Source organism: Phoca vitulina, unplaced genomic scaffold, assembly GCF_004348235.1.
Source record: "Phoca vitulina isolate PV1807 unplaced genomic scaffold, GSC_HSeal_1.0 scaffold22, whole genome shotgun sequence".
Taxonomy (NCBI): Eukaryota; Metazoa; Chordata; class Mammalia; order Carnivora; family Phocidae; genus Phoca; species Phoca vitulina.
The window spans coordinates 11127449-11150282 of record NW_022589725.1 but is presented as its reverse complement, the minus strand read 5'-3'; the positions used below and the strand labels follow the sequence as shown (position 1 = coordinate 11150282).

At 37.9% G+C, this 22834-nt stretch overlaps 1 protein-coding gene across 3 annotated transcripts in view; it reads left to right on the top strand.

Moving 5' to 3' along the window:
* The window catches only part of ITCH (itchy E3 ubiquitin protein ligase), a 117604-nt gene that overhangs the window by 51520 nt on the left and 43250 nt on the right, over window positions 1-22834 (top strand). For all 3 annotated transcript variants that reach the window (XM_032420023.1, XM_032420021.1, XM_032420022.1), the window contains 2 exons: window positions 9072-9117; window positions 21239-21396. In XM_032420023.1, coding sequence (XP_032275914.1) covers window positions 9072-9117; window positions 21239-21396 — 204 coding nt within the window. The remainder of the gene's footprint in view (window positions 1-9071; window positions 9118-21238; window positions 21397-22834) is intronic.

Here is a 22834-nt window from a genome sequence, read left to right as displayed (position 1 = left end):
TGAAAGAAGTTCGGCACCTGAATTAGTGCCTGTATAGCTAGCATGCTTAATAAAACTACTTAGTGGATTCCTTTTTAGATACTTCATCACTTACTAATGTGCTAAGTGTATTTTCACTTGAAACGTAGATTTCAAGTGAAACTTAGAGGCCCCAAGACAAAGAGCAGATTAATGGTTTCCTTGATTAGTCTGACGAAGTTTTTGTTTATTTAGAAACTGCATTATTTAGAAACATTTAGTAGTTGTCAGGTGTTATTATTCTTCTGTTTCTGCTTTGGAAGACTTCCTACTTCTTTAACTTACGACTTTTTTTTTTTTTTTAAGATTTTATTTATTCATTTGAGACAGAGAGATAGAGAAAGAGCATGAGCAGGGGGATAGGGACAGAGGGAGAGAGAGAAGCAGACTCCCTGCCGAGCAGGGAGCCCGATGTGGGGCTTGATCCCAGGACCCCAGGACCGTGACCTGAGCCGAAGGCAGATGCTTAACCATCTGAGCCACCCAGGCGCCCCAACTTAACACTCTTTTTTAATAGCAGGACCTTCAAGATAGTCCCAGTGTATCTTCCAGATTGGTTCTTTGAGGTTAATGAGGGTGGAGAGAAATTTCTGAAATGGTCATACTGTACTACTTCAGAGTTGATGAGTTCATTTTAATTGACTACCATTCACAGGAACTTTGAATGGTCAAATTTTTCTGTAAATCAGAATTCTGGAAGATAATATATAAGTTAAATTTCATTGTTAAATTGTTCTAAACTCAGTATTTATAGCTTCCCAAGTTTTTTACACCCTACAAGTTGAAACTATTACTAATGCATAATATTTAATAATTAACAAATCATGTTAGTCTTCATTTTTCAGAGTAGAATCTAAACTGCATATTTATACTTAAGACTTTACTGTTTATTGCCCACAGAAGTGAACATTTCTGTGTCACCAGTTTTCCACTCAGGTAGGAAAATAATTGATAGAATTTAACCTGATACTTTGAAGTAGAAAGAGGTTTTTAACTGGAAAGTCACAGTGGTTGCCAGATAAAATAGCTGCCATTTTTTGAATGCTTGCCATGTGCCAACCACTATGTTGGTGTGTTTATATATACACTCATTTAACCATCATAGATTTGTAAGGCAAAACCTATATTTTGCATATAAGGTAAGTGAGGTTCTGACAATTCAAATAGTAAGTCCAATATCATACCAACTGCTATGATGCAGAGTCAAGACTGAGACACAAATGTTTATTGATGTTTCCTATTCTTTCCAGTATATTATTGGTTTCACTCTTAAAAACCTAGAAACTTTGAATCAAATCATGAGTTGTAAGCAAACAATCCAGTTGAATGCACAAGCATGTGTGGTGGGAACTACACTTGTATTGTTCTTTGGTTCCATTTCTGTAACTTTAACTACAGGCTAGAAATGAAAATTAGAGTTTAGTACGAAAATTGAATTTCTAGCACCTGCAGTTGTTTGGTTGGATAAGAACTGGGGGGGGGATGAGGGAGATTGCTTTTGTATTCCAATAATTTTCTATTGTTAAAGATTTTTAGATGTTTTTTCCCTAAGGATGTTAGTCAGAAGTTTGTTTTTTTGTTTTGTTTATTTTTTTAATTTTTTTAAGATTTTTTATTTGATGGAGAGAGACACAGCGAGAGCGGGAACACAAGCAGGGGGAGTTGGGAGAGGGAGAAGCAGGCTTCCCGCGGAGCAGGGAGCCCGATGCGGGGCTCGATCCCAGGATTCTGGGATCATGGCCTGAGCCGGAGGCAGGCGCTTAACGACTGAGCCACCCAGGTGCCCCTGTTTTGTTTTTTTTTAAAGAAAGATTTTATTTTAAAGTAATGTCTACACCCAACATGGGGCTTGAACTTACAACCCTGAGATCAGGAGTCACATGCTCTATTAACTGACTGAGTCAGCCAGGAGCCTCAGTTAGAAGTTTTTTTGTGGAAGAAAACGTAGGATGCTTCCTAGAAGAAATTTGTTCTTGTAGATGTAAATATTTTTGGTTAAGTTTTAAATATTTATTTATTTATTTATTTATTTATTTAAAGATTTTATTTATTTATTTGACAGAGAGAGAGACAGCTAGAGAGGGAACACAAGCAGGGGTAGTGGGAGAGGGAGAAGCAGGCTTCCCGTGGAGCAGGGAGCCCGATGCGGGGCTTGATCCCAGGACCCTAGGATCATGACCTGAGCCGAAGGCAGACGCTTAACGACTGAGCCACCCAGGCGCCCTTAAATGATATTTATGAAAAGAAATCACTGTCTGACTTTTAGTATTAAAAGTCACCAAATAATAGCTTGCTGTATATTTAAATATACTGTGAAAGTTGGTTTTCCTGATGGGATAGTATTATCTCTTTGGGTACTTAGAAATTTTTGGTTCATTCTTTTTTGTGGATAAATTTTCTTTCTTTTCTTTTTTTTTTAGTTTTTCAGATTTTTTTGAAGTTTTATTATTTTTTTTATTTAGCAGGGGAGGAAGGGCAGAGGGAGAGAGAGTCTCAAGCAGACTCCGCACCGACCCCAGAGCCCCGTCTCTCGACCCTGAGAGCACAACCTAAGCCAAAACCAAGAGTTGGATGCTTAATCAGCTACACCACCCAGGCACCCCTGGTGGATAAATTTTCTAAAAATGGCAGTTACATAAGTAAACCTTTTTCAGGTGAAACAAAACTTACTCAGCATGTTTGTTTTTTCTTCCCACTTATCTTCAAGCTGTATTTGAAAACTAGAGAGCTTTCAATCTCCGCTCCACTTTCCCACCCCCTGCCCTGGCTCAGAAAACAAGTTTAATATGCAAATGAGTGTTAGTTGTAGTTGTTGCATTTTCTTTGATATTCTTTCTTATTTCTCTGGTTTAGAAAATAACTTCATAATTTGCTCTGGTGTTTTCCTCTACTTAAGTACAGTTAATAGGTCTTTATGCATCTCTGGGAAGAATCCTTTAGTTAGATAGACTTACTGTTTTAGCACTCAGATCTAAATTAACTCAACAAATTGAGTGTGGGCAGTTGTTCATACCTGCAAGTACTTCCCATTCATCTATTTTTACCTCTTGGGTTGTCGTGGTAGATTATTAATTTAACACCTGTCTTCCCAAATATACCCCTGAAAAGTATTACTGTCAAAGACATTATTTTTCCTAAAGACAAATAAAAATCTATTTTACTTCTAAATTCATGATTATAAATAAGGAGCATACTCTTGTAAAGATCTTTATTCTTTACCATGTATACTCTTGATGTATTTAAAATTATTTTAGGGATAGGTTTTTCAGCACATGCGACCTTTGGTTCTTTTTTTTTTTTTTTAAGATTTTATTTATTCATTTGACAGAGAGAGACACAACAAGAGAGGGAACACAAGCAGGGGGAGTGGGAGAGGGAGAAGCAGGCTTCCTGCTCAGCAGGGAGCCGGATGCAGGGCTCGATCCCAGGACTCTGGGATCATGACCTGAGCCAAAGACAGACGCTTAACTGACTGAGCCACCCAGGCGCCCTGACCTTTGCTTCTTATTGTGTGTTCCATTCCGTTTTGACTTTATCTTACTTTCTTGTGTTAGACTCTAGTTTTTTTTGTGGTTCCTTTTAATTTTAATATAAATAGCGATTTTTATATGAATATATCTATAATGTTTTCTTATCAGTATAATAGATTCTAAGAAACTAGCTTAAATTTTTTGCTTTCCCAAATATTATTTGAAATTACTAGATCTCAGTGGGGTCTGGGCACCAACTAATGATTTTATGGAGGGAAACTTACTTGACTTATCTTTGACTGTTTTTCTATGTATGCTCAGAACATTAACGAGTTTGCCCTCCTCAAGAAGCCAAGAAAACTTTCCACTAGTTCTACTTTAAAATCCAAGTATTGAAACAGCAGAAGAGGGTAATAAAGAGATAAATCTTAGTCTCCTCCCAATCTCCCCTGTGTCTCATTAGTTGAACCCAATGCAAGCCAGAGCCAAAGAAGCCAATTAGTGGTTAATATATGTCCTACAGTTACCCCTGTGGGGCACAGAGCAGGAAAAGAAGGCTGGAGAGTGATGTCCACCCCTATTCTCCCTTGGCCTTTTTTTTTTTTTAATGCACAGCCAGAGTAGTTTTGTGAAAACATGAGACAGACCTTGTCAGATGCCTGCCCCAAGCTCCCAGTGATTTTCTATAGCACCTTAAAAGTCTATAAGGCCTATTGTGGCCCCACATCCAAAGCTCTTCTACATTGATGGCTTAATCTCTTACTCTCTTATGCAATTTTCTTGAGTGACACCACTCTCCTTGTGGTTTCTTGAACACTCCAGGAACACGCCTGCTTTAGGGCCATTACAGTTTCCTTCTGTCGGCTTGAGCTCTCTTCCTTCAGTATTCCTTATGATTCACTTGGAACGTCACCCTCTCTGCAAGGTCTTTCCCAGCCATCTGTCCAATGTTTCAACAGCCCTCTCATCAAGTCCTGTCTCTTTTCTCCATAGAAAAATTCTATTTCCTATCCTATTTCTGCCTTCTATTATATTTTACATTATGTGTAACTTTAATATATTTAGTTTAGTGTGAGCTCCATGAGGATAGGGGTTGTTTTTCTGTTTCCCTGAATGTTTTCCCAGTGTTTAGAAGGGCTGACACAGGTAGATGCTTAATAAATACTTGTTTACCAAATGAATAAAACCAGAAAAGGATATCATCCTTTTCCTAAGTTTTTTCCTATAATAAAATATTTGAAATCCTGAAAAACAAAACCAAAAAATCCAAGTATTAAGGCTATATAATATGATCATTGTTGGTTTAGATTTTATCACATCCTTGCTTAAAAATATTTTTTAAGATTTTTTATTATTTTTAAGTAATCTGACTAAGCCAGCCAGGTGCCCCTAAAAATTTTTTTTTAATACATATGCATGTCCCTAAACAGTGTATTACTTTCCCTTTTTCTTGAGCTCTATAAAAGTAGATTTTGCCTTTTAAGATTTATCCATATTACTGTATCTGTAACTTACTTTCATTGCTGTATAATAATCTATTAGGTGAATATACCACAATTTATCCATTTTTATGTCAAAAGACATTTGGTTTCTTCCCAGTTTTTTGCCATTATGGACAGTCACAGATTGAATATTTATGCATTTATACATTTATATGTCTCCTGGTACACAGGTTGAAGAGTCTGTGTAGGGTATATACTTGGGAATGGAATTGTTGGTACATATTGATATGTGCATTTTCAGCTTTATAGCACTTATTTTTTCTTCAAATATGACCGTTTTTGTTGTGATTCTTTTAATTGAGGTGAAATTTACACAACATACAATTAACCTCACAAAGTATACAATTCAGTGGCATTTAGTATATTCATAATGATAGTACCTACCACTTCTAATTTCAAAACTTTGTCATCACCCCAGAAAAATGAACCATTGTCCATTCTATAATCACTTCCCCCCCCCCGCCCCCATCACCTGGTAAACACTAATCTGCTTTCTGTTTCTGTGGATTTGCCTATTCTGGGTATATTATAAAGAAGGAATCATACAGTACCTTTTTTTTTTTTTTTTTTATGTTATATTAATCACCATACATTACATCATTAGTTTTTGATGTAGTGTTCCATGATTCATTGTTTGCATATAACACCCAGTGCTCCATGCAGAACGTGCCCTCCTTAATACCCATCACCAGGCTAACCCATCCCCCCACTCCCCTCCCCTCTAGAACCCTCAGTTTGTTTCTCAGAGGGTACGTGACCTTTCGTGTCTGGATTCTTAGCATGTTGTTTTCGAGGTTTATCCAAGTTGAAGCATGTATCAGTTCTTCCTTTTTTGCAGCTGAATAGTATATGCCACAGTTTGTTTATCCTTTCTTCCACTGGTGGACATGTGACTTAAAATTTTCCACCTTTTGCCTTTAATGAGTCATAAATAATGATGCTATAAACATTTGTGTGCAAGTTTCTTTGTGCACATGTTTTCATTTCTCTTGGGTATATTTCTAGGAATGGAATTGCTGGTGCTTGTTTGATAGTTTCTTGTTTTTTGCTTGTTAATTTTCTTTTGATAACAGTTTTTTTATATTCATTTGAAAATTCCGATATATATATATATAAAGAAATTCCAATATCAGAAATCTTTGGGGATATGTTTTTATGTCTCTCCTTCATTGAGGCTTGTTTTCTTATGTTTTTGCTACTCTTTGATTGCCAGTTTATTTTTTATTATTGTCTTTGGGAATCAGTGGCCTAAACTGGGGATTAATTGCCCCAGAGAAAGTTTCTTTTGCTTCTGCTAGTGCCAGGGTATGCTACATACCTGGGAACACTTCAGCTCCTTTACAGGATCCCAAGCCTTTGTTTCTGATCCATCTCAGAGCTGATAATAGCCATCAGGATAACTTTTTTTTTTTTTTTTTTCATATTTGCTTCCTGCACCCTGTTCCGGCTCTAGTATCTGTTCACTTGTTTGTTTGTTTTGCTTTTTAAGATTGCTAGGCACTCAGGAAATAGAACAGTGTGTTAAACTGCTTCATCTACCAGCTATTATTTTGTGGCAGGAAAGCCCTTTTGAGTAGCTCCCTGAATAGAAGAGATCTTTGTAGATCTTCTTCCAAAGTGTCCTGTGGGTAAAATGTGTGCATTTAGAAATCCCATTTTTTGTTGAGGAAATTTGGAGCAGGAATACTTTAAAAGAACAATACATTTATAAAATGCAAACTTTTAAGTATGGTCATTGTTTCCTTCTTGGACATTCATTGTGTAAGTGTCAGATATTTTGTGTCTTTTAAAAAAACTATTCTCGGGGGCGCCTGGGTGGCTCAGTTGGTTAAGCGACTGCCTTCGGCTCAGGTCATGATCCTGGAGTCCCGGGATCGAGTCCCACATCGGGCTCCCTGCTCAGTGGGGGGTCTGCTTCTCCCTCTGCCCTCTTCCCTCTCGTGCTTTCTGTCTCTCATTCTCTCTCTCTCAAATAAATAAATAAAATCTTAAAAAAAAAAAAAAAAAACTATTCTCGGGGTGCCTGGGTGGCTCAGTTGTTAAGCGTCTGCCTTCAGCTCAGGTCATGATCCCAGGGTCCTGGGATCGAGCCCTGCATTGGGCTCCCTGCTCGGCAGGAAGCCTGCTTCTCCCTCTCCCACTCCCCCTGCTTGTGTTCCCTCTCTTGCTGTCTCACTCTCTGTCAAATAAATAAATTAAAAAAAAAAAAAATCTTTAAAAAAAAACAAAAACAAAACTATTCTCTGGAAACACAGGATTAGGTCTATTTAATTTATGCCATACATTTCAGAGTTATGGCTTCACCTCTGTATTGAAGTGAAATAAAAGATTGAACAAAAATGGCCCTTGTCTATACATACTGATGAAATGTAAATTTTGAGAAACAGTAATAGCTAATATTTATGGAGTGCTTATGTGCTGGGCACTGTTCTAAATATTTATGCTTAATCCTCACAACTATTCTATGAAGTAGGTGTCCTTATTCTTCCCATTTTATATGTGAGGTAAAAGGCACAGGAAAATCAAGTGTACTTTTCTAAGGTCATGAAGTTAGTACATGATGAAGCTACGATACAGACCAGGCAGTCTGGCCTCAAAGTCCTTGTGATTAAACACTATGCTTCTGTGTAATAAAAGAAGTTTAGAAGTGGCACTTATTGGTAGATTTAAATAGAATATTCCAAATGATTTTCTTAATTTTTGAGAAAAGTGGGATCCTAAATGACTGATTGTAGTAACTAATGCTGTATATTTTTATTTCCTTTTCTGATTTCATTTGTCTCATCAGCTATTGTAGGTGAATATATTCTATATAAAAATAATTCTTGTAAAACTGAAATGTGCCCTTTTCAGCTAAAGTGCATTTCATTGTACCATGTTTTTAAAAGCTTTATTGAAGTGTATTTTATATTTCATAAAATGCATTCATTGCAAGTCTACAATTTAATGATTTTTAGTAATTTAACTGAGTGGTCCAGCCATTACTGTAAATCAGGATTAGAATGTTTTCATCCCCCTGGTAAGATCCCTCTTAACTTATTTACACAAAATTCTGTTCTTAACCTCTAACCCCATGCAACCACTAATCTATTTTATCTCCAAAAATTTGTTTTTTTCTGGATATTTTGTTACCATACCATTTTGTTGTATGGTAACAAAATAGTAAAATACTATTGACTGTATTTCCTTATGCTGTATCTTTTATGCCCCCACTTTTTTTAATGTAATATTTCTAGACAAGATGTTATACCTGCCAACCTTGCTGAGGCAGTATAGTGTAGTGGTGATTCAACATTTTTTAAATGAACTAATCCATTAATTATGCTTTGGAGCAATAATAGTGATGATTTTACTGTTTAAAACTATGACTGTATTTAGGGACTATTGTTCTTTAACTACATTGATGTAGACTGTTAAGCTTGAATTCTTGTTTCTGCATTTTATAGTTTTTCCTTCTCTGCTTACTATTTTTGCTGCGATCACTATGCCTACTCTTTAATACTTTTATAGTGCACAGTCCCTTACTGAATCCTCAGAATATTTTCCATGAATAAAATTGGAAGAAAGTGTGAAATTTGTGACATTAATTTGCCACTTTGAAATTAATTGGTGCCTTTCCCATTCTTGAAGTTGTTTGCCAGGCCCTTGCATAAGAGAGATGTTACTAGTTTTTTTATTTTCAAAGTCTGTTTTATCCATCATCCTGATGGTGATCAGAATTTTTTGTGAGATACTTGGAATATAAAAGATGGCTGAAGTATTAGATTTGAATTAGAATCAAGCAAACATATATTTCAAAAGGCAGAAGTAGGACATGAGTAATAGTACCTTGACTAATTAACATCTCTTACACATAATCAGCATTGACACAACATTTTGGTAAAACTTTTCTAATTTCAGTCACATGAACATTTATCACATTTTCCTTTTAAATATCATGTTGAAATTTTTTTTTTATCATGTTGAAATTTAAGTTATAGTATGTTCTACAAGATTTAATGAAAGGCTTTGCATGTTTAGGAAGAAGGTGAAAACCACTTTTTGAATTTCATTTTCTGTGTAAATTTTATTGATGTTAAAGGTGCTTCACAGAATGATGATGGCTCCAGACCCAAGGATGAAACAAGGTAAGAGTTCACTTGTTGCTTTACCACAGAATATAAGAAGAGACAAGGGAGAACGAATATTAATTGTAGTCAAAATTTTAGTTTGACTAAAACAAAAGTTCAGACTGCTATAAGAATAAACAAGGGTCAGAAAATTCAAAGCTCAGGAGCTCCTGGCTGGCTCAATGGCTGGAGTATGCAACTCTTTTTTTTTTTTTTCTTTAAAGATTTTATTTATTTATTTGACAGAGACAAGTGAGAGAGGGAACACAAGCAGAGGGGATTGAGGGAGGGAGAAGCAGGCTTCCCACCGAGCAGGGAGCCCGATGCGGGGCTCGATCCCAGGACCCTGGGACCATGACCTGAGCCAAAGGCAGACGCTTAACGACTGAGCCACCCAGGCGCCCCTGGAGTATCCAACTCTTGATCTCAGGGTTGTGAGTTTGAGCCCCACATCGGGTGTAGAGATTAGTTAAAAAAAAAAAAATCTTTTAAAAAAAATTCAGGGCTCAGGGTAAGAAAGGAAGTATCTGTGAATGTTTCAGGACTCTTAACTCATCTGATTGCAGTTCTCCAGAGTAGGCCAGGGATACCTGAATTGCTAGTATTTCCTTCAGCTTGTAGAAAGTGAATATATTGGCACTTTTACAATAGCAGGGAGTTCAGAATCCTAGGGCCATCACTGGACTGTTAAATTTTTTTTCTAGGAAAGCTGGGATATAAGCTTTCAGTATATGGGGAAGGTCGTCATGATCTGTAGTATCTTTTGGGCCTTTGTTAGAAGGAGCAGAGATTTGTACCAGCTGTTCATTATTACCCTAGATTCAGCACTTTTTTTTTTTTTAAGATTTTATTTATTTGAGAGAGAGAGCTAGCATGAGTGGGGAGTGTGGGAGGAGGGAAGGAGGGGTACAGGGCAGGTGCAAGCAGACGCCCCACTGAATATGGAGCCCGATGATGCAGGCTCAATCCCAGGACCACAAGATCATGACCTGAGCCCAAGGCAGACATTTAACCAACTGAGCCACCCAGGCGCCCCAGCACTTTTTTTTTTTTTAAGTTTATTTACTTATTTTTTTAGTAATCTCTGTACCCAATATGGGGCTCAAACTCATGATGCCCAGATTAAGAGTCAAATGCTCTTCTGACTAAGCCAGCCAGGTGCCAATAGATTCAGTACTTTCATGTACCTATCTGCCTTGAGGTCTGGGGCCTGAAAAATGTTGAATGCCTTGGGTTGTGTTAACTGACTTAAACTTTTATTTTAAAATTTTTTTCAAAGATTTATTTATTTGAGAGAGAGAGAGAGAGAGAGAGAGAAAATCTTAAGCAGACTCCCAGCTGAGCACAGAGCCTGACGCAGGGCTCCATCCTAGGACCCTGAGATCATGACCTGAGCCAAAATCAAGAGTCGGCCCAGCCACTTAACGGACTGAGCCACCCAGGTGCCCCCTGACTTAAACTTTTAAGTGTTTAGTAGTTATCCTAGAAGCTGATTATCAGAGATAAACTTAGGAAAGGAAATGCTTCTAGTCTTAAAGCAGTAAGTAATGTATCTTAAAGCGTTACAAAATCCCATTGAATTCTTTGTTTTTCCGAAACTGAGTAAGCAGTGAGTAGGAAGATGATGAACCACAGAAGTCATGATCAGAGGAGAAGAATAGAAAAGCAGTATCACAGAACATAAGGGAAAATACCCCAAGAGATGAGGTATTAGAGCGTCAAGTGTTGCAGGAGAGAAGAGGTGGAGCAAGTAGAACAAAATGTTGATGGTTGTTGAAGCTGAGTTGATAGGGAGTTTGTTGTACTAGGTCTGTCTACTTTTGTGATGTATGGAAAATTTCATAATAAAAAGTTAAAGGAAAAGACAACTCAGCAAGATCTTTGGGGAAATTAAAGTATATGAAACTATTGTCTTTTATCTAATAGAGATCTACCTTCAGAGTCACTCCTGCGACAAAGACTCATCTCTCATACTAATCTCACAAGAGGTGAAATATTAAGGACTAGTAACATCTTGTTCAGGGATTAGTAACTGCTTTATTTATTTATTTATTTTTTAATTTTTTTAAGGGAGAAGGGTGGGAGGAACTGAGGGAGAGAGAGAATTTTAAGCAGGCTCCATGCCCAGTGTGGAGCCCAGCAATGCAGGGCTCAATCTCACAACCCTGAGATCATGACCTGAGCTGAAATCAAGAGTCTGATGCTTAACCAACTGAACCCAGGCACCCCAATAATAACTGCTTTTCTTGCTCAGTGTGATTAAAAAGCAATAGAAAAGGTTTTTAAAATTATATAAATATCTCTGTAGACTGGAACATAAGCCTTTTGTGCCTCTTTTTAGTTATATGTTTAATAGAAGTTTTTTGAATTCCTGAAAATTTCTGCATAATAATGTTTTAATATTTGTTTGCATTCATGAGTTGAGAACTCTTTTGCATAATAAATCCTTATTTTCCATTAGTGAGAATGTGATAGAATTTTGTATGCTCCTTGAAAGGTTAAGTCATTTTGTTTCTTTTTTTGCAAGTATCTTTTTTTTTTTATTTTTTAAGTAATCTTTACACCCAATGGGCTCAGATTTACAACCCTGAGATCAAGAGTCACTTGCTCTACTAACTGAGCCAGCCAGGTGCCCCTACAAATCTCATTCTTAAAATACGTTATGAAACTACTCTAGACAACTATAAATTTCTTGCAAAGGCGTTCCTAGAGCCTAGCTTCATGCCATCTGTTTAATCAATGCTTTACATCTTCCCAAGTGAATCACTGTCATAAATAATCTGAGGAATAGTGTCTTACAGGTTTTTGAGATTGCCAGAGTAATCTTTGAGCCTGTCTTTTGTGTTAAGCATGAATTCCTTTGCATTAGCTTTTATTCCAGAGAGCATACCTCCGAGGTGATGGGTTTGAAAAGCATTTTGTAAATTGTCAGATGTTTTTGAATGTTACTCCGCAATAATCATGGCCATGACTGGCTTTTCCCCTTTGCTTTTATTTGCAAACTTCTTAACTATAAGATTAAAAAGCAGGGCAATATATATACCCAGTGGGCAAGGGCTTTGTGCCCCTCTCCTCCAATCCGTTGCCCCAGTTATCATTTAGGAAGATGACTAAACAACCTTAGGTTATTTTACTTTTTTGTCCTAATTCAGGCACTGTGTATATTGTGAATATAGTGTTGTTAGTCTGCTTTTCTCTGTAACATGTCTGGATGTTTTATGTTTCTCAGTGTTGTCTTCTGTCATTTTTATGAAGTTCAAGATGATCAGTGCCTAGTATTCAAGATTTTGTTATTACAAGTACCTTCCTGACTGTTATGACCTTATTGTATTAGCATCTTGGTTCTCCAGGGTTCTTTATCCTGTCTATAAACATCCAGGCTTATGTGTAAGTTAGATATATACGTATGATGAGATAAGGAGAGGTTTGTAAGATTGTGGAGCAGAGGAACAAAGCCATAGTAAAGCACATACTTTGTAACTAATTCCTTTTAAAAGACAGTTGGTAGTGGTAAGTTCACACTGACAATTCTGTATATCGTATAGGTTTCCATGTTTTCAAAATCCATTTCAGGTTTTAGTTTCATATACCCACTTATTAAAGGAACTGAAATAAACCACCAGTGCAATTTAGTGTGGCTGTGTTTCTCAAACTTCCGAGTGCATCAGAATCACCTGGGAGACTTGTTCAACCACAGATTGTGTCTTATCTCCAGTTTCCAATTTGCTATGTCTAGGTTTGGGCTCAAGATTTGTGCTCATTTTTCCAGGTGATGCTGATGATGTTAGACCAGGCCATATACTTTGAGAACCACTATGGTTAGACATATAGCTATTTCTTAGATTACAACAAAATATTATGGGAAATTTTTTGTTACGTAACGAAGTCTATTTCTTGAAAATCTCGCCTTGCAGAATTGTCATTCTGCCTTAATCTCATACTCTTTTACTTTAGAACTAGTTTGAATCTTGTTTCTTTTGTTGAACTTTAAAAATTTTTGTTTATTATAAGAAAATAATGCATGATGGTTTTATTTATTTTTTTTATTTTTTTAAAGATTTTATTTATTTATTTGACACAGGGAGAGAGAGAGAGCACAAGTAGGCAGAGCGGCAGGCAGAGGGAGAGGGAGAAGCAGGCTCTCTGCTTAGCAGGGAGCCCGATGTGGGGCTCGATCCCAGGACCCTGGGATCATGACCCGAGCTGAAGGCAGTCACCCAACCAACTGAGCCATCCAGGCGCCCAATGCATGATGGTTTTAAAAAAATGTTTATTATCAGTATATAAAACGTTTAAAACCTTCATGGAAGAAATGGCATTTGACGTAAGACCATAAAGCATAATTATAATTTGGCTTTGCATGCTTTGGGGAATTGGAGAGGGGAAGGAGTTCTAGGTGGAAGGAAGAAAAACAGTTATGGAGAGGGGGAACAACACAGGGTGTTCTGTTGGAGATCTTCAGTCACAGCATGCATAAATAGCTAAAAATAGAGTAATTGAAAGGGAAACTGGCAGGTGGTGAATTTGAGAGTAGAATCAACCAGTTAGTATTTATTGCCTCTTATATGTCAGGCAGTATGTTGAGCATGTTTCCTGTCATTTCAATGACTCTTGAACATTTCTATGAAGTAGGTAGGTATGTATCATTTTTATGGGTATCAGAAAACTGAGGCTTAGAAAGGGAAAGGAACTTACCTGAGTTAATGTTGTGGTAGCATAGTTGAACCTGGGATTGCCTGACCTGCAGAGCCTCAATTCATAATTGTTATGCTTTACTGTGACCTAAAGTGGGACTTTTTTTTTTTTTTAAATCACGTAAGTGCTTAGCCCTCAATAAATGTTAGTTATTTTTAATGTTACATAGGTTGGGGCCAGATGGAGATTTTGGTTTGTAAATACAGACATACTTCATTTTGTTGTGCTTTACAAATATTTTGTTTTTCACAAATTGAAGGGTTGTGGCAACCCTGCAGCGAGCAAATCTATCAGCACCATTATTTTTAACAGCATTCACTCACTTGTGTCACTCACATTTTGGTAATTCTTGCACTATTTCAGACTTTTTCGTTATTATATTTGTAGTGGTGATCTGTGATCAGTGATCTTTGATGTTACAATTGTAATTGTTTTGGGGTACTACAGACTGTGCCCATATAAGATGGTGAACTTAACTGATAAATGTTGTGTGTGTGTTGACTGCTCCACTGACAGGCTTTTCCGTCTCTCTCTCCCTCTCCTTGGGCCTCCTTATTCCTGGAGTTATGACAGTTAGGCCAATTAATAACCCTACAGTGGCCTCTAAGTACTCAAGTGAAAGGAAGAATTGCATGTCTCTCACTTTAAATCAAAAACTAGAAATGATTAAGCTTAGCGAGGAAGGCATTTTGAAAGCAAAGATAGGCCAGAAGCTAGGGCTCTTGCACCAGATAGTCAAGTTGTGAGTGCAAAGGAAAAGTTCTTGAAGGAAATTAAAAGTGCCATTTCAGTGAACACACAAATGATAAGAAAGCAAAACAGCCTTATTGTTGATATGGAGAACATTTTAGTAGTCTGGATAGAAGATCAAACCAGCTACAACATTCCCTTAAGCCAAAGCTTAATCCAGAGCAAGGCCCTAACTCTCTTCAAGCTTATGAAGGCTGAGAGAAGTGAGGAAGCTGCAGAAGAGAAGTTTGAAGTGAGTGGTGTTTGGTTCATGAGGTTTAAGGAAAGGAGCCATATCCATCATCATAAAAGTACAAAGTGAAGCAGCAAGTGCTGATGTAGAAGCCGCAGCAAGTTATCCAGAAAATCTGACTAATTCATGAAAGTGGCTACACTAAACAACAGATTTTCAATATAGACGAAACAGCCTTATATTGGAAGAAAATGCCGACTAAGACTGTCATAGCTGGAAGGAAGTTAGTGCCTGGCTTCAGAGCTTCAAAGGGCAGGCTGACTCTTGCTAGGGGCTAATGCAGCTGGTGACTTTAAGTTGAAGCCAGTGCTCATTGGCCATTCCAAAAATCCTAGGGCCCTTAAGAATTAATGCTAAATTTACTTTGCCTGTGCTCTATAAACAACAACAAAACCTGGATGACAGTGCATCTGTTTACAAGGTTTATTGAATATTTAAAGCCCACTCTTGAGATCTACTGCTCAGAAAAAAGATTCCTTGCAAATGTTACTGCTCATTGGCAATGCACCTGTCACCCAAGAGCTCTAATGGAGATATACAACAAGATTAATGTTTTCATGCCTGCTAACACAGCATCCATTCTGTAGCCCATGGATCCAGGAGTAATTTTGACTTCTCAGGTTTTATTATTTAAGAAATAATTTCTTTTTTTTTTTTTAAGCTTTGTTTCAGAGAGAGGGAGAGTGCACACGAGCGGGAGGGGCAGAGAGAGGGGGGAAAGAATCTCAAGCAGACTCCAGGCTGAGCATGGAGCCCAGTGGGGGGTTCTGTTTCATGAACATGAGATCACAACCTGAGCTGAAACCAAGAGTCAGATGTTTAACCTACCTTGCAACCCAGGCGTCCCAAGAAATATATTTCTTAATGTATTTCTTAATGACTGCTGTAGATGGTGATTTCTCTGATGGATCTGGGCAACATAAATTGATAACCTCTGGACAGGATTAAACATTCAAATGCCATTAGGAACATTTGTGATTCATGGGAGGTCACAATATCAACATTAACAGAAGTTTGAAAAAAATTGATTCCAATCCTCATGGATGACTTTGAGGGGTTTGAGACTTCAGTGGAGGAAGTAATTGCAAACGTGGTGGAAATAGCAAGAGAGCTAGAATTAGAATCAGAGCCTGAAGATGTGACTGAATTGCTGCAATCTCATGATAAAACTTAAATAGACGAGGAGTTTTTCTTATGGATAAGTAAAGAAAGGGGGTTTCTTGAGATCGAATCTACTCCTGGTAAAGATGCTGTGCAGATTGTTGAAATGACAACAAAAGATGTAGAATATTACACAAACTAGGGACACCTGGGTGGCTCAGTCGGTTAAGTGTCTGCCTTCAGCTCAGGTCATGATCCCAGAGTCCTGGGATCAAGTCCCGCATTGGGCTCCCTGCTCAGCAGGAAGCCTGCTTCTCCCTCTGCCTGCCACTCCCCCTGCTTGTGCTTGCTCTCTCTCTCTAACAAATAAATAAAATCTTTAAAAAAAAAAAAAAAAAAAAAAAAAAGAAACCCACCTCCCACTACCACCACCAAAAGAGAAGAAAAAATGTTTGAGTGATGACATGTCTATACATTAGAGTATTCTGTAGTCATTAGATATTATAAAAGGTTTTGAGTAATTTGGGGAAGTGTGCGGTATATAATGAATAACAAAACAAACACAGATTTGCTCAAGATATGAAACATTTAACAATCACATACACAGCCAATGAAATAGGATTGGCAAGAAATGGGAGTCCATGTCTTAGTGGTAATGATCTCCAGAATGTAGGACGGAAGGTGATTTTTATGATTAGAAGTTATTTTTCACTTTGAAAGAGTGAATGTCTTTGGAAAATTAAAATTACTAAATACATTAATTGCGTAAATACAAAAAATCATAATGAAGGAACAGAATGAACAAACAGTTTTGGGGTGGCATCTGGTTGGCTCAGTTGGTAGAGCATGTGACTCTTGATCTCGAGGTCATGAGTTCGAGCCCCACATTGGGTGTAGAGATTAAATTAAAAAGAAAAAGAACAGCTCTGAAGAGCAGTTAGGATTGAGGAAGTGTTTTAGGTTGAGGGGTTTGATTATATTTGTGAAGGGAGAGGAAAGATCTGGAAGAAGGAAGATGATGGAAGATACAAGAAAGGTGTTAAATGATGATGGAAAGTCCTAGAGGATATAGGCTGAAATCAAGGACACACAGACAAATTAGCCTTGAATGAGTGAAGAAATTTCTTTTTCCCCCAAAAAAGGGAAACAGAGAAGTGAAAATGATTAGCGGCACAGAGAATTTTTTTACGATTGATTAATTTTTTTTATTTATTATTTTTTAACAGAAGTTTATTCTTAAATGTACAGCAGGATCTAAGACAAGACTTATTCTAGCTATAGTTGGCAATAGATATTACAACAGATAGGGAATCCAGATGTTTAAATAGGAGTGGAATTAGGAACACCATTGTCTCAGGCACAAGAAACAGCTTACTTTTTGCCAGATTTCTTTTTTTTTTTTTAAGGTTTTATTTATTTATTTGACAGAGAGAAACACAGCTAGAGAGGGAACACAAGCAGGGGGAGTGGGAGAGGGAGAAGCAGACTCCCCACGGAGCAGGGAGCCCAGTGCAGGGCTTGATCCCAGGACCCTGGGATCATGACTTGAGCCGAAGGCAGACACTTAACGACTGAGCCACCCAGGCGCCCCTTGCCAGATTTCTTAATTCCACCTATGGCCAGGGGACCCTTCCCCGCAGCCATTGCTTTTAGCTCCTTGAGTTTTTCTGCCCCTCATCTGTTTCTGCTTGAGTGCCTTATCTTCCTCGTCCATCTCCTTGGCCTGCTTCAGGGGCTTCTGCCATCTTTGTGGCCAGACATGGCACCTGCTGCCACTTCAGAGTAGAGAAGTTTTAAGGTAGATGAGACAGTTGAAGGATAGCAGATAATCATCATGTTAGGGAAGAGGCAACATCAGGGACATCTACAGATTGGGCAAGTGGTCAAGAGTAGATTAGATAGGTAGAAAATGATCGATTTCCAAGCAGTGTGGGTAGTCCAGTTGAAGTTGTTAAATAAGGTCAGCTGTAGCACTTGTTGCCTCAATCTCTAAAACGAGCAAGCTTTAGGAAACTGATGTCTGCCAGGATAAGAAGATGGAGACTCAAGAAACAATTTTAATTTTTGTCTTTTGCATAGGTCTTTTTAATTGTATAGCACCTAGTAAAAGTCCTTTGCCCTACCAGATTACTATTATTTTTTTTTATTACTGTTAATTTTAACATCAGTACACCAATCCCAATGAATCCATGGTGTTAAGTTGTCATAGTCCTCTGTTATTTCTAACTGTTTAGCTCCCGGGAGATTTGAGCTGTGATTTTTCTTTTTAACAGGAAAAAAAGTGCTCACCTCGGCAGCACATACATTAACAGGGGGGAAGAAAAGACTGTATATTGTAGACATTGGAAAAGAAAACCTCTGGACTTTTCCTTACTGGGCACAGTGGAAAATTTATAAGGACCTTTTATAGAACAGACTGCCCCTTTAATTTGGTACTTTTTTTTTTTTTTACTAGTTTATTTTATTTACTCTGCTAAATAACACCTGATTTTGCCAGTGGAACATCATCATTACTTTTAGGCCCCAGAGAATAGTAGTAGAAAAAGTAAATGAAGGATTAGTTGTAGTGGAAAAATTGCTTGGGGCTGGGGGATGTAGGGCAATAGTGAAGGAATTAAAGACACTAGGGGAAGTAGTAGCCTATGGTGGAGCCCAAGTGGGACTTGAAGGAAGCTGATGGACTATGAAGATAGAGGGTGTTAAAGGTCATGATGGGAGTGAATCACAGATAAAGTAGGAGGCAGCAGAAGGAGTAGAAGGCTATATGTAGGTAGAGAGATTTGAAAATTTAAAGACCTAGGAAGCAGGAGCAATTCTAAGCATCAGGGAAATTTAAGGAGCCATCATATTACCCAGGTTGTAGGATAACAGTGTTGAGAAACTGAGGCCAGGTTGTTAGAAGAGTAAACAGCATGGATGTTAAAATCTCCCAAGATTTTAATCCTCAAGAGAACATAGCATTTTTGGAGTCCAGTTTTTGCTGCACCTTTGTAATAACAGATTTATCTCATGCCCTGAATGTTCCTCCTTACTCAAATATTCCTAAAACTTGACTAGCACTAGGTGCAAAGAGATTAAGTAACTGGGGTGCCTGGGTGGCTCAGTCTGTTAAACATCCGACTCTTGATTTCGGCTCAGGTCATGATCTCAGGGTTGTGAGATAGAGCCCAGTGATGGGCTTCTTGCTGGGCATGGAGCCTGCTTAAGATTCTCTCTCCCCCACTCTCTGCCCCACCCCCACTTTCCCTCTCTCTCAAAAAAAAAGATTAAGTGACTTTTCTTTGGTCATCTAACTTAGCAGAGTCAGAGCTAGAAACCTCAATTTCCTACTTTTGGTCCATTCTATCATTTGTTGTCTATCTTTTAAAAAACATTACTTCTTAAAAACATTAAGAACTGGGGCGCCTGGGTGGCTCAGTCGTTAAGCTTTTGCCTTCGGCTTGGGTCATGATCCCAGGGTCCTGGGATCGAGCCCCACATCGGGCTCCCTGCTCTGTGGGAAGCCTGCTTCTCCCACTCCCCTGCTTGTGTTCCCTCTCTCACTGTGTCTTTCTCTGTCAAATAAATAAATAAAATCTTTTTTTTTAAATTTTTTTAAAAGATTTTATTTATTCATTTGACAGAGAGATAGCGAGAGCAGGAACACAAGCAGGGGAGTGGGAGAGAGAGAAGCAGGCTTCCTGTGGAGCAGGGAGCCTGATGCAGGGCTCGATCCCAGGACCCTGGGATCATGACCTGAACTGAAGGCAGACGCTTAACAACTGAGCCACCCAGGCACCCCAATAAATAAAATCTTTAAAAAAAAACACAAAACCATTAAGAACTAATTAGTAATCTCTTGAAATAGTATGGGAGGCAATACTCAAGAGTCTTAAAAAGGCATACTACTCAAAATGGGTTTGGAACTCAGCACCTAGGGGAGGGGGAGCAGTGTCAAAGCTGACTCCTCCTCCTGCCTTCAGTTCATTTTTGGGGGTGGCTTGGCCTTCCTGTGGGCAGTCAGCACTAACCAGGTGCCGACTGCCAATTACTGACCTGTTCCTTTTATTCAAAATAAGCATTTGAGTCACCCCCAAAGCAGTCTTGTCATATCCTACTATTTGCCCAGATCACCTGAGGATCTTATTAAAAGGCTAGTTCTGATATAGTGGATCCTGGGAGTGGAGTGCAAGATTGTACATTTCTTTTTCTTTTTTTTTTCTTTTTTTTAAGATTTTATCTATTATAGAGAGAGCATGCTTGTGAGTGAAGGGAGGGGCAGAGGGGGAGGGAGAGGAGAGGAACAGGCAGACTCGGATCCTGATGCAGGGCTCAATCCTGATCCCAAGACCCTAAGATCATGACCTGTGCCAAAACCAAGCAACTGAGCCACCCAATTGCCCCTAGATTGTGCATTTCTAATAAGCTCTTATATGTTGCCCTTGCTTCTGTTTTAAGACTATACTTTGAATAGAAAGGCCCTAAAGAACTTTAGGGGAACATAGTTTGAAAATGATTTAATATATGGTGCTGTCTGTCAATTTTAATTTCCTGAATCAATTAGATTTTACTTTGTTCAGGCTTATTTTGAAGGTCCAGTAAAGTATTGAATTAATACTGTGTAGTAGTTTGCTGCTTACCAGGTAGTAGATAGCAGAGTCTTAGCTGAGGCATCTTCAAACTGGTTACACTCACTCTTTGCTTTCTAATTCATGACAAGATCCCTCTGGGAAAAGAATCAACTATATTTAGCTGACCATGGTAATGACTTTCAATCTGATGTTTCCTGTTATTGTTTTCCCCTTTCTTTTCTTTCCCTCAATTAATGTCATTGCTTTGAAGAAATGATACCTCCTTTTAAAAAAAAGGTCTGTGGGCACCTCTGCTCTAGATACTAATTTTCAGCGTTTTGTATACCATTTCCTGGGATGGAGAGAAAGCATCTTCTCTCTGGGATATAAGTACTTCTTTCTTCTGCCACAGAACAGTCAGCCCTATCCCAAAATTGAATAATATCAAGAGCCAGTGGAAACCAAGAAAATGATGGTGATGTTATCTGTGCTCATAATAAAATAGTGCCCTTTCTAAGGTATTGGGATTTTGAGAATTTGACTCTGTTCCTGCTTATAGGGCCTCCAAAGACTTACTTGAAATCCGAATCACCATACCTAATAGTTTTGAAGGTTCACAAGTGTTTCTGTGCCCTTCGGCAACCCCTTACTCTATATCTGGGTGGGCTCTGAGGGTTGTATATAAGACTCTACCCAAGGGCTATTTATGTATTTGATAAGGCTGACCAGAAATTTTAAGTTCTGGTCTTCTTATTTTTGTTAAATTCAAAGAGCATTTGTTTTCCCTTCCGTTTCACCCTTTCTTACTCAGAACAAACACAAATGGATCAGATGAGCCTGAGGATGCAGGGGCTGGTGAAAATAGGAAGGTCAATGGGAATAATTCTCCATCACTCTCAAATGGTGGTTTTAAACCTTCTAGGCCTCCAAGACCTTCACGACCACCTCCACCTACCCCATGTAGACCAGGTGCGTATTCCAGCCATACACTAGGGATGTAGCTGTCCATACTGTGATTGTAAATAATATTCTGTTTGGGAATTGATCCTCAGGTAAGTGTCAAAAGACCCTTTTAGGTCAGTGTTCTAGCTGTATTTTTACATTTAAGTTTTGGCCAAGAATGATCTTTCTATAGGTAGACTAATGTGTGCCTTTTCCCTAAGTTTTTCCTCCAGGGTGAAGTTCTTGAGGTAAGTGCTTTATTGAGAGTGAGAAAAAAAAAAAAAGAGAACCATAAGTGCATTATTAAAAGTATAGGCAGTATAGATAAGATTGCAACTTTTCGGCAGGGTTTGTAATAGTGTGGACATAAGCATGTCATACTGTCAAGGATCTGCTTGCTTATTATCATTATATCCTTTAAAAGACAATTAGAAATGGCAAGTAACCCAACAATGCTAAATGATACTCACATTTTGAAGCAAAAATTATACAACAAATGAACATATTTCATGTAGTAAAAATATAAATCTCTGTAGATAGAATATCCATTTTTCCCGATTACCCAGAATAGAATATTTAATCTTTCACTTTTCCTTCTGTATGTAGACAGGCAATATGAATTAATTAAACCAGATATTATTGGAAAAGTAAATTAGTTGTCTACAAATCATTTTAGTAAACGACTTTGTTTTTAATTATACATCTTCCCCCCTTTTTTGGTAGAAAATGTGTTAATAATATATTCCTAGCCTTTAAGATTATATACTACTTTATCAAAATATTGGTGACTTCCCTGAGGAATTGTTTTGTCAAGTCTTTCTTGAAAATGTAATATGTACTTTATAACTGTTTATAAGAATGTAGTTGCTTAACAGTCAGATCTTCTGTATTTTAACTAACATCAAAAATTGGTCTTTGATCTTCAGGGTTTCATAGAAAAGACAATTTTAAGGATCTGGAAAATTACAAAATGAACTTATAATACCAAAGGATATCAGTGCTTTCCTTATTTTTTAAATAGTTTTTATTTCTTGTATCAGGAAATCAGAATTTGTATGTGCTTCATAATTAATAAAGAGACATAGGGTAGATGGAACCTAAAAAATTATTTAAAAAGTTTAAGTAATTTTCACCTGCATATCCATCTTAAAATTTGTTTGTCATCTACCTTTTTATTTTTATTTTTTTATTTTTTTTAAAGATTTTATTTATTGACAGAGAGCGACACAGCGAGAGAGGGAGCACAAGCAGGGGTAGCGGGAGAGGGAGAAGCAGGCTTCCTGCTGAGCAGGGAGCCCAGTGCGGGGCTCGAACCCAGAACCCTGGGATCATGACCTGAGCCGAAGGCAGATGCTTAACGACTGAGCCACCCAGGCGCCCCTACCTTTTTATTTTTTAAAGTTAAAATTCTATCCTGAACTTATCTGAAAATAAAAGATTGTTGTTTCCCACAAATCTTTTATAG